The sequence below is a fragment of the Perognathus longimembris genome, chromosome 28 (assembly GCF_023159225.1).
Source record: "Perognathus longimembris pacificus isolate PPM17 chromosome 28, ASM2315922v1, whole genome shotgun sequence".
NCBI classification, from domain to species: Eukaryota; Metazoa; Chordata; class Mammalia; order Rodentia; family Heteromyidae; genus Perognathus; species Perognathus longimembris.
The window spans coordinates 25,073,557-25,085,807 of record NC_063188.1 but is presented as its reverse complement, the minus strand read 5'-3'; the positions used below and the strand labels follow the sequence as shown (position 1 = coordinate 25,085,807).

The 12,251-nt window shown below is 41.6% G+C and overlaps 1 protein-coding gene and 1 long non-coding RNA gene across 2 annotated transcripts; one reads left to right on the top strand and one right to left on the bottom strand.

The window, feature by feature from the left end:
- The first annotated feature begins 26 nt into the window (after positions 1–26).
- Ube2a (ubiquitin conjugating enzyme E2 A) lies at positions 27–11,151 on the top strand. The gene is made up of 6 exons (XM_048336095.1): positions 27–241; positions 383–463; positions 911–936; positions 9,337–9,426; positions 10,513–10,601; positions 10,907–11,151. The coding sequence occupies exons 1-6, from the start codon at positions 198–200 to the stop codon at positions 11,033–11,035; spliced, it is 459 nt and encodes a 152-aa protein (XP_048192052.1). The 5' UTR covers positions 27–197; the 3' UTR covers positions 11,036–11,151.
- Positions 1,140–1,573, bottom strand: LOC125343597. The gene is made up of 2 exons (XR_007209353.1): positions 1,444–1,573; positions 1,140–1,402 (listed from the first exon to the last, which is right to left on the bottom strand). It is a non-coding gene; the product is annotated as an uncharacterized LOC125343597 (long non-coding RNA).
- Positions 11,152–12,251: the final 1,100 nt, after the last annotated feature.

The window sequence follows — 12,251 nt, the reverse complement described above, 5'->3', positions numbered from 1 at the left end:
CCGTCTACTCGGGGGTGGTGCTTAGCCGGCGCCAGACCGACCCTCGGCTTCGGCGAGGCAGTGCGGTTCCTTTGGGCGCTGCCGCACTCCCTCAGCCTCCGGCTCCGGCTCAGGCTTCAGCTCCGGCTGCAGCTGCGGCTGCCTCCCCCGAGTCGCGCTCTCTCGGTGGATGTTCCACCTCTGACCGGACAAGAGATATGTCCACTCCGGCCCGGCGCCGTCTTATGAGAGACTTCAAGAGGTAAAGCAGCCGGAGACACCGGAGGCGGGGGGCTGCGTGCTGGGGCGCAGGGCGGGTCCAGGGGAGGCAGATTGTGAGGTAGTGCGAACCGGCCGAGAACTGACGCGACTTGGGGGGCGATCCTTGTCTGTCTCTCTGAAGGTTGCAAGAAGATCCTCCAGCTGGAGTGAGTGGCGCTCCTTCGGAGAATAACATAATGGTTTGGAACGCGGTCATTTTTGGGTGAGTCTGCGTTCCTGGCTCTTGACTAGAAATGGGGGTCACCAGGCGTCTCGCTTGGTATCCCCGGGCAGGCCCCGAGCGTAGGCTTAGGGTGAACGGGGGGAAATTGTTTGGGTTTGGCTGGGCCTAGGCGCTTCCCCGGAGCCTATGCCTCGATTTAGCTCAGTTCCCGCTGCCAGGGGAAATCATTTGGGGGTTCGAGGGGGGCGGGGTGGGGGAGTACTACTGATGGTGGGTGGGATGGTGGCCTGTGCTGTGTTTCTAGGACCCACTCCTCCCCGCCCCCACAACTGGACTTAGTAGCGGCCCCGCGCTTGGGCACTTGAGCAGGGGGATAAGGGATGGCACCCAAGAGTAGCCAGCCATCTCCTAAAGGTGAAGTGAGGAGAGGGGAGCCCCCCCCCCCCCCCGAAGCGGGAGCTAACTGGATTTTTCTCTGTGTTGCAGGCCTGAAGGGACTCCATTTGAAGATGGTAAGAGAGTCTCTTTACCCTCCTTTCAGGACTGTAATCATCTGGGGAAAAGGGGGGGGGGCTCCCCAACCATCCTGCAAGCTCCTTCCTGCTTAGAAACCTGCTGTGCCTCTTAGCCTCTGCCTCCTAAAAGCTTGAGAGAGGAAGCCAGTATGTGGCAGGTTGCTCTAGATGTTGTCTAGGGACTAGATAGGGATCTTTTCCTTTTTCTTGTTTTTTCTTTTTACTTTGTTTTTGAGATATTCTGGGAAAGGCAGTCACTATTGAAAAACAAGGCTGTTGAAAATTGGCGCCAAGGGGTTTGGAGGTTTGGACTGTGATTTTGCTACATTCAGTCCCCCCTACTGTGATTCTGACAGTGTGAAATAGCCACTTGCTGCAAGGGGCCTCAGGGACCATCTGCTTCAGAATTCTATCCCAAGGGCAGGAAGTGGTCAGCAGGTGCCTTGTGTGTCTCTGTATGTGTCTGTGTCTGTGTGTGAGTGCATGTTGAAGTCCCATACACACTGTCTGTGTGAGTGCATGTGCAAGTCCCATACACACTTATCTGCTTTCTACAATCAGACATTGCCTGCCTTTTGACCTCACTTAACTCAAGATGTTCCTAGCTGTAAAAAAGTAATTTTGTTTCTTCTTTTTGGCGCCAGCCCTGCAGCTTGAAGGCGGGGGCGTGTGCACGGACCTTTTTGCTCAAGGCTAGTATTCTACCACTTGAGCAGTAACTCCACTTCTGGCTTTTTTCTGTGTTTGTGTGTTTAGTTGAACATCAGAGTCTCTCAGACTTTCCTGCCTGGGCTGCAAACCACAGTCTATCCCCACTCAGATCTCAGGCTCCTGAGGAGCTAGCATTACTGGCTTGAGCCACTGGTGCCCAGCTGGCTTAACTTTAAAGCACATCATGTCAGTTACTCTTTAAAAACTTTCTTTTGAGTTTACCTCAAAACATCACAGATTCATGTGCAGTTTCAGCAAATAGAACACACATGTGTCCCCTTCACCTAACAGCCCCACATAGACCCTTCCCTGTTTGATAGAAATGTCACAACAAAGTTGACATAAATTGAAATTTGCATGCACTCAATTTTTTTTTGTGTGTGGTGTGTTTAGCTATTATTTCTTCAAAGTTTGGGACATTAAAAAGTCTAAAAATGAGTTCATGAAATTCTTTAAATTTGAACTAGGTGAAAAGAATCAGTAATTTTTTTCCTCAGTGATTTATCTTCCTTTGGTATAGCATTTTGGGTGCACACACACACACTTCACTTTGAAGGTGGAAAATAAAACGTTTCTACAACTACTTACTATATACTTAATGTTGCCGAATTGGATTGCTTTTTGGTGCTTCCAGTCCTCAAAATGCTGTGAGGTGAGTCAAAATTTATAAATACTTAGATTTCTTTAGGGAACTATGGTCAGTTAGCCCAGTACTTTGAGCTTCTTTTTCTGCCTCACCTGGCTAAATTTCACTGCTCTTCAATGCTGTGATAGAAATGACAGGAGAGTGAATGCTTTGGTGCTGTTAACCATTTCAATTGGACCTGTAGCAAGAAATACCTAGACTTAACTTTTTCTCTACTACATTGGGGCAAATGCTTTTGTACCTAAGCTTTCTGTGCAGATTAACTGTATTTGCTTCAGTTCTAATATGCTTTGTTTTCACTGGTTTCTTTTTTTTCTTATTTTACTTGGACTGTTTTATGTTAGGCACAACATCGTTAACAGCACATCACTTTGCTGGAGGTTGGCTATTTAAAATTTCAAGGGTGCTTCTCATGCTTTAAGTTTTATGAATTGAAAAGGTGCTTATGGAATCCATTATCTGCCTGTACATGTCCCCTTTGACATAACTGGCTCTAGTTTTGATGGTGACATTACTGAAAGGCGTTACACTAAATGATGGTACTCTTGTTGGATTCATGTTATCAAATAGTCTGCTGTTATCTGTGGATGCTTCTTGGGTGTCTAGGACTCCTACTGTGGCTATAGACCATAGATTGGAACATTTATTCTGTGTGTGTGCTGGTCCTGGGGTTTCAACTTAGGGCTTGCACACTGTCCCTGTGCTTTTTTAGGTTCAAGTCTTGCACTTGTGCCACAGCTCCATTTCTGGCTTTTTGATGCTTAGTTGGAGATAAGAATTTCATGGACTTTCTTGCCCAAGCTGGCTTCAAACCACAATCCTCACATCTCAGACTCTAGAGTAGCTAGGATTACAAGCGTGAAACACTGGTCCCCAGCTGACCTTTTTTTGGTATGTGGGTTTGCTGGGCCTGAGGCTTGAACTCCAGGTCAGAGCACTGTCCTTGAGATTTTTTTTTCAGTCCTGGGGCTTGAACTCTGCCTCGGTACTGTCCCTGTGATTTTTGCTCACGGCTAGTGCTTGCTCTATGACTTGAGCCACAGTTCTACTTCCAGCTTTTTGAGATTGATTGGAGATAATCTCACAGACCTTTCCTCTTGGTCTGGCGTTGAGTGGCGATTCTCAGATCTCAGCCTCCTGAGTAGCTAGGATTACAGGCATGAGCCACTGGCACCTGGCTCCAAACTACCTTTGTTTCTGTAATTATTAGGTCCCAATTAAAGAGAAGAAATACAAGGAAAGGACTTTTGTTTACTATATACTAATTGTACCTGGGGGGGTCACCATGATATTTCACATATGTAAATATTAGGGATTTTTTGTGCCATTCTTCTCACAAGCTTTTATTTTGGAAAATAAGTGATTTTTTATAGTAATGTAGTAATTGACATGTTATAGATGTCTTTATGTTTTATTTATTATTTTAAGGTGTAATATACAGAGGGATTACAATCATGAGTCAGGCTATGTTATAGTTCAATGTGAATATTCCCTTCTATTGCTTTCTCTCTCCCTGAAGAAAAGGGATTTGTAAAGGTAATATGATTTGTCTTTACACACTTGAAATCAAAGGAATGTTCTGAAGAGTTTATACTTAAAATATGGTAATTACAAAGGTTATGGAATATATTTCTCATCTAAAATTGTTAAGTCATGAGAATGTACAGTTACTTGCTTTTCATAAAGGTAGAGTTCTTGAGTTTGGAAATCTTTTCTTGTTAAAAAAAATACCTTGGGGGCTAGGAATGTGGCTTAGCGGTAGAGTGCTTGCCTCATATACAGGAAGCCCTGGACTTGATTCCTCAGCACCACATATACAGAAAATGCCAGAAGTGGTGCTATAGCTCAAGTGGTGGAGTGCTAGCCTTGAGCAAAAAGAAGCCAGGGATAGTGCTCAGGCCCTGAGTTCAAGCCCCAGGACTGGCGCAAAAAAATCCCTTAAAATTCACTAAGGGTAGTCTCAAGGTAATTAAATCCTATGATGGAGAGCTTGGGGCATTATTTTAAGACTCAGAATTTTCAGTCATCAAATTTAGAGTACAAGTAGTTTGCTTTCTCTTCAGGAGTCACAAAGTAGCCAAATGGCAGAAAAACACCTGAGGAATTTTCTTTGGATGAGTTAGTATTTTCAAAAAATTATATTTGTGTTTCAGCAGAACATGCACTTACTTTTTGTACTAAGGATTGAACTCAGCCTCATGTTTTCTACCACTTGAGCCCTCAGCCCAGAACATAGTTTCTTTTTAAATTTTTGTTGTTGGTGGTTGGTTGGTTGTGGGGCTTGAACTCAAGGCCTGTGCGCTGTCCCTGAGCCTCTGTGCTCAAGGCCAATGCTCTACCACTTGAGCCACAGCACTATTTCTGGCTTTTTCTGAGTAGTTTATTGGAGATGAGTCTCACGGACTTTTCTGCCTGGGTTAGCTTTGAACCCCTATCCTCAGATCTCAGCCTCCTGAGTAGCTAGGATTACAGAGACACTGACACCCACAACATATATTCTTTAACCATAACAGTTCTTATTGCTGTGTGTCAGCCATTTGCCACATAATTTTCCTGGTCTCCAGTTTATGTACAAGGTGGACCAATAATTTCCTTACAATGTTTTGGCCTCTTTAAGAAGATGAATACCATCAGTAGAGATGTTGTATCATAATTGTGACTATTTAACTTGCAGTTATTTTAGATCCTAGTCTCTATAAATATTCTGAGGGTAAGCTTTACTCTGAGATTGCATATATTCTGTGACTTAAATTATCTTAAAATTTAAGGGCTGGGAATATGGCCTAGTGGTAGAGTGCTTGCCTCGCATACATGAAGCCCTGGGTTCGATTCCTCAGCACCGCATATATAGAGAAAGCCAGAAGTGATGCTGTGGCTCAAGTGGTAGAGTGCTAGCCTTGAGCAAAAAGTAAGCCAGGGACAGTGTTCAAGCCCCAGGACTGGCAAAAAAAAATTGTTTACTTTTCCAAAATTGCATTGAGTGTTCTTTTGAGGTCCTGATTGTTTTATGTGTCTGAAAGTATGGAATACCTTTTTAGTGTATACACTGAATGAGATTTGGGTCTTTACCTGTAAGTAGACATAATCAGGTTGCTTCATGTTTCAAGATAGTAAAAGCTATTTAAAAGACTTTTTTCTTTTTGGTTGGGTTGTAGGGCTTGAACTCAGGGGTGGCTGGATGCTGTCCCTGAGCTTTTTCACTCAAGGCTAGTGCTCTACCACTTTGAGCCACAGTACCACTTCTGGTTTTGTGGTGGTTAATTGGAGATGAGTCTCACTGACTTTCCTGACTGGGCTGGCTTTGAGCCGTGATTCTTATATCTCAGCCTCCTGAGTAGCTAGGATCATAGGCATGAGCCACTGGCTCCCTGTCTTCAAAGACTCTTCATTCACTTCTTTGCTGGTGGATCTTCTGGGTTGTATTAGGCAAAAACATCAAGTCACAGACTTTGTGAGCCATCAACATAGGTACTCATCTTAAATTTAACAGTGTGTTTGGTATATGCCAAAAAGCAAGTGCTACCTGAATTCACTAATTGTATATTTCCTAGTGATAGTGAATATTAACTTGGGAGTTTAGCTTTTGTCACCTGCAGCCAGGACTAGAAATAGACTACAATTCAAGCTAAACTAATTGTTCATGTTTATAGAGTATTTATTTTGCAGCACTGTGCATTTGTCCTACTTAAACTTCACTATAGTGCTGTATAGTGAGCTGTGTGTGTGTGTATGTGCATGCATGCAGTATGTGTGTGTGCATGAGAGGACTGGGGCTTGAATTCAGGGCATGGGCTCTGTCCTTGAGCTCATTTTGTGTGTGTGTGTGTGTGTGTGTGTGTGTGTGTGTGTGTGTGTGTGCTGGTCCTGAGGCTTGAACTCAGGGCCTGTGCACTGTCCCTGAGCTGCTTTTGCTCAAGGCTAGCACTTTACTACTTGAGGCGCAGCTCCACTTTTGTCGGTTGTGGGGCTTGAACTCTGGGCCTGGGTGCTGTCCCTGAGCTCTTCAGCTCAAGGCTAGCACTCTACCACTTGAACCACAGCGCCACTTCTGGTTTTCTGGTGGTTAATTGGAGATAAGAGTCTCATGCCTGGGCTGGCTTTGAACCCCAGATCCTCAGAGCTCAGCCTGCTGAGTAGCTAGGATTACAGGCATGAACCACCTGTGCCCGGCTCTGGCATTTTGTGCTTAATTGGAGATATTTTTCAGAGTTGACCTGCGCAGGTTTTGAACTGTGATCCTCAGATCTCAGCCTCCTAAGTAACTAGGACTACAGGCGTGAGCCACTGATACCTGGCAGTGGGCTCCATTTTTTAAACTTCATTTTACAAAAAGAACTTGAGGTTTAGTCAGGTTGAGTGTTGTTTCCCCCTTCTCCTAGGTTTCTCAGCTAGTAACCAGAGTAAGGATTTCAACCCTGATTTGATTGCAACGTTTTTGCTCTTGCCTACTCTGCTCTATTTTTCTTGCTAATGGCTCCTTATGCATTACTTTGCCACCTTTAGATATCATATTTAATAATGATGGGGTTAAAGGATCTCTATAGTCTGTTTTGGGGGGACACTACTGGGGTTCAAACGCAGGGCCTTGCACTTTCTAGTCAGGTGCTCTACCACTAAGCCACGCCTCCAGATCTGTATGTGCTATTAAACCTGCCCAGTTTAGACCTATTACTTGGTGTTTAACCACCTGCCTGTAATTTAGTAAGATTTCAGCACTGAACCCACTATATATACCCACTTGAGATACTTAAGGAAGCTTCAAGTGTTGAACTGCCTACCATTCCCACTTTCTTGCACGTTCTCCCTCAAAGCCTCAAAAGAAGATTTAGATGGTAATAAAAGTGAAGTATATTCATTCCATCCTTTTTGTTTTTTCCTGTTCTTGGGGCTTGAACTCAAGGCTTTGACGGGGTGCTGTTTCTGAACTTGTTTTGCTCAAGGCTAAGACTTTAATCACTTGAGCACTTCTGGCTTTTTCTGAGGGTTTTTTTTTTGGTTGTTTTGTTTTTGGAGTTAAGAGTCTAGCAGGCTTTCCTGCCTGAGCTGACTTTGAACTGTAATACCCAGATCTCAGCCTCCTGAGTAGCTAAGATTACAGATATGTACCGTTGCGTTCCACCGTTCCATATTCTTGGGAAATAATAACATGCCTCTGTGTGTTAGCATATTTTGTGGTGCTTAGAGTGGAACCCAGGACCTCCCACAGCTAAGCAGGTGCTCTACCACAGCACATGAACTCCCTCTACTCCCACTGTGATGAGACCTTTTAAAGTTATTCTCAAACTTTGGAACACACCTTCATAGCAAGGGCCATTTACAGTGAGTTCCTTCCTGTGGGTGCTTGTAGTAAACTTACTTTGATATGGTTACCTAACAGATGTAGACCTAGAATGATTGTGTTCTTTGCTTCCCCAGTAATAAACCTCTTCATGGGAGCAAGGCAGAACTAAATCGCCAACTCTGCATTCGTAATAAATTATACTTTATCTGAAGGGTAGTCTGTTGTATTACAATGAGTAAGTTATTAAATGCACCAGGGAAATAAAATGTGCATCACTTTATAGCAGATAGCAACTGATTTCCTCTCTTTTACTTAATTTCTCAGTGAGGGAGAAAAAGTCTTCCAATTGTGTTTTTGATTTATTTGACAATCTAAAACATTTTGAAAGGCAAACTTCCCCTTGGATAACAGCAGCCTACAAATCTTGAGTAAAAGGCAGTTTATCACCTGCTGTGTTTTCAGGCTTCCTGCCCCCTTAGGTTGATCCATATTGAAGGAGAATAATTTCAGTAGCAGTAGCCTAAACAGATATCGTTAGAAAGATAATTTTGTGGCCTCTACTAATATAATGTGAGCCAAATGTGATTTTTAAACCATTTCTGCTATGATTTCCCTCCCTTAACGTGACTTAAGTTGATTTTATAGTGAAGTACTTTATAAGCCATACCTTAGGGAGTTTGGAAGGGACTGTGAAATTCATGCTCAAATTCAATGTTTTCATCAGTCACTATTTCATGTAAATGAACCAGTGCACAAATTTTATGCTTACTCCTATTTGAAAACTTAACTTGAACCGTGCACCAGTGGTTGATGCATGTAATCCTAAACTACTCCAGACACTTAAGGATCTAAGGATCACAGTTTGAAGCCAGCTCTGATCAGGAGAGCCTATGAGACTCATCTGCAATTAACTACCAAAAATGTAGGAAGTGGAGTTGTGGTTCAAGTGGTGGAGCACTAGTTTTGAGCAAAAAGGCTCAGGGACATTACCTAGGCCCTGAGTTCAAGCCACAGGGCCAGCGCAAAATTTAATAGAAAGAAAGGAAGGGCTGGGAATGTGGCTTCGTGGTGGAATGCTTGCCTAGCATGCACAAAGCCCTGGGTTTGATTCCTCAGCCTCACATAAACAAAAAGCTGGAAGTGGCGCTGTGGCTCAAGAGGCAGAGTGCTAGCCTTGAGCAAAAAGAAGCCAGGGACAGTGCTCAGGCCCTGAGTCCAATCCCCAGGACTGGCAAAAAAAAAGAAAGAAAAAGAACTTGATTATGGATTTGTATTTCTAACATCAGTTTTGAACATTTCTATTTTTTCCTTTTTTACTCTGTTGAAAACTACTGCAGTTTAGGATGACAGCTGATTGAAATAATGATTTTGAGGTCTTTTATTCCTCTAAAGGAAGAAAGCCAAATTTGGGGCCCAGTTTTCTTGTCATTTTAGTATAAGGGTATTTTCAAAGTGCACAATGGCTAAAATCATCCTGCAAGCAACCATTTTGAATTTGTGGTACCAGTTGTTTTTTTTTTTAAGTTTGGAGGTGAATAATGGCAAACCAAAGCAAAAAATCACCAGTGATTTAATGGTTCTTAGAATATTTGTCCTTCTTTAGAGCCATTCCTAGAGCTGAGTTTCTTATCCTCTCTATACTTTATCTTCACTATTTCCTTTTTAATACTTGGGGAAAAAAGCCTTATGGAACATTCAAACCAAAATACCACTGAACAGTGAAAAATACATTTTTTAACCTTTTCTTTTCTAATTTCAGGAACATTTAAGCTTACAATAGAATTCACTGAGGAATATCCGAATAAACCACCTACTGTCAGATTTGTCTCTAAAATGTTTCATCCGAATGGCAAGTATCTCAATTCTAATACAGTATTTTAAGTTGTTATGATTATGATGTAGGGCTATACAAAGCACTACATTTCCTATTTAGCTGTAGTAGTTAAGTATTTGCTATTTCCTGAAATGTGAACTTGTTTGTAGTGGTCTATTACCATCTTGAGCTATAGTCCTAGCACTAAAGCAGGAAAGGAAAGAGCTTCCTGGGTTTGGTGATCTTTGTCGTTTACCTATTAAACAAAAATGAGGATGCAATTGGGGTTTTCTTTTTTTTTTTTTTAATTTTTGCTGGTCCTGGGTGCTGTCCCTGAGCTTCTTTTTGCTCAAGGCTCTACCACTTTGGCTTTTTCTGCGACGAATTGGAGGTAAGAGTCTCATGGACTTTGCTGCCCAGACTGGTTTTGAACCACAGTCCTCAGATCTCAGCCTCCTGAGTAGCTAGGCTTATAGGCATGAGTCACCTGCCACCTGGCGTGAGGCTTCCTTTTAATGCTAGGCCAGGTCAGTGTAATGATTTTCACTAGCATTTAGAAAAATAGTTGTGTATATCAGACTTGCCGTGGAACAAGTAAAATGCAAACTCTCAGGTCTCACTCCAGACCTGCCAAATAATCAGCTTCTGTTGTTAGGGTATTATGTTAGAAAAAGGGACACAGGGCTATAGGATTCTAGCATGCATTTTTTTCCTTAATAGTAAGCACACAGTGGTTTGCTTTTATAGATTAATAAAAGTTTTTAGTAGCAGATATTTCACATCTTTATGCCAAAAATGAAACCTGGTGAACACTGTACTTTTACTTTTCAGATAGGAGAGATAGTTTACAAATGTTCTAGAATGAACTTGCCACAATTGTATGGTTAAGGGACCCTATTAGTAAATAAGTAAGCTTTCCTGCAAAGTAGGGCTCATTTCAGAATGAGTATGAAGTATTATTCCAGTTTTATACCAATCACAGTGGACATCATATAATCACCCTGATCCACTCGAGTAATGTGGACATATTTAACTAGTCATCTTTTCTTTCATATTTGAAAGTGTTATTTTTGTCTTAACTTAGAAATCTTATGTTTAACATACCCACTTCTATGCTCTTAGTTTATGCTGACGGTAGCATATGTTTGGATATACTTCAAAACCGCTGGAGCCCGACCTACGATGTATCTTCTATTTTAACATCTATCCAGGTGAATTTTTTCTTATGTGACTCTAACCTTTGATGTGTTTATATTAGTGACTGTTTTGGAAAGTCCTAACTTAGACCTTTTTGAGGAAAAGATTATTTTATAAATAAAATTAGACCATGAATACCCAACCCACCAGAAAATGTGTGTGTATATATGTGCCCACTCTACTTGCAGTTATTGTCATATTAGTGTGCTAATGACATCCAGTTTAACTATTATGTTGGACAATCCCATTATCACTGATAGTTGTTTTGATCATGTATTTTTTGCACTGATAATCTGACATTAATGTTTTTTCTTTCTAGTCTCTGTTGGATGAACCTAATCCGAATAGTCCGGCAAACAGCCAGGCCGCCCAGCTGTACCAAGAGAATAAGAGGGAATATGAAAAACGTGTTTCTGCAATAGTAGAACAAAGTTGGCGTGATTGTTGACCACAAGTAGAAGAGGGTGGTCATACAAAAAAAATGTGTGTTTATCACATTATTACTGCTAATGTCATTACATTTACTTTATAAAAGCAAATAGCTGTTGTGCTGTTTCTGTCTTCCTTTGCCTAGCTTTTTCTGCCTCTCTACCCTCTTGTTGACATGAGACACTCTACGAAATCCAATGTACTGTACCTGGATTACTTGCAAACATTACTAGTGCTTAATTTTTTCTATTGTGTCTCATCTGTAGTCTCCCAGTTTACCTTTATTTCTGTGCTTTACACTAAGCTTTTAAAATGTTATATAAGTGGCTCTGATGCATATTCTGATGACTAGGAGATATATATATATATATATATATACATATATATATATATGTATATAGTTTGTTTTGGTGTGTACCAGTCTTGGAGCCTGAACTCAGGGCCTGAGTGCTGTCCCTGAGCTTTTTTGCTCAAGACTAGTGCTCTAACTACTTGAGCCACAGCTCCACTTCCGGCCTTTCGGTGGTTAACTGAACTAAGAGTCTCACGAGACTTTTCTGCCCCAGTTGGCTTTCAGCCACGATTCTCAGATTTTATCCTCCTAAGTAGTTAGGATTACAGGTGTGAGCCACTGGTGCCTGGCTCAGCTTGTCATTTTAAAGAAAATGATCAGTCAAGTGTTTCACCCTGGCTTAGTCCTTCGACCTTGTGTTAATATTTGGAAGTGAATGTGTTTAGAATGTGGCCTGTAGAAAACAAAGAAATAAATCGTATACAAACATGTTTTGAAAGGGAAATGAAAACTAGAAATCTATGATATTAGTATCTACTGGCATTTACTGGTAGAAGGCTAATGCTAAAGAACCTGGCTAAGGAGCAAAGTGATTGTAATATATCTACTTGCAAGAAGAGTACTGGAACACACTTGTTAAGTTTCTGAATCCTGCTCTTCTGATACTTTTTCTTTTTAAAAAAATTTCTTTAAAAATTTATTATAAAGATGATGTACAGAAGGGTTACAGTGATATTTTCTTTCGAAAGAGGTATGGAAGCAGAGGCATGGATGCAATCTTTTTGAGTTACAGAAAGTAGACAATTCTTTAATCCTTCTAAAGGAACAGTTTTAATCTAAATTTACAATCCTCCATCTTTAGGGTTTTTTTTTTTTTAGTTAATTGAAGGAGGGGAGCATATTTGTGACACTGTACTTTCGACTCAAGTCCTGAGTTACTGCT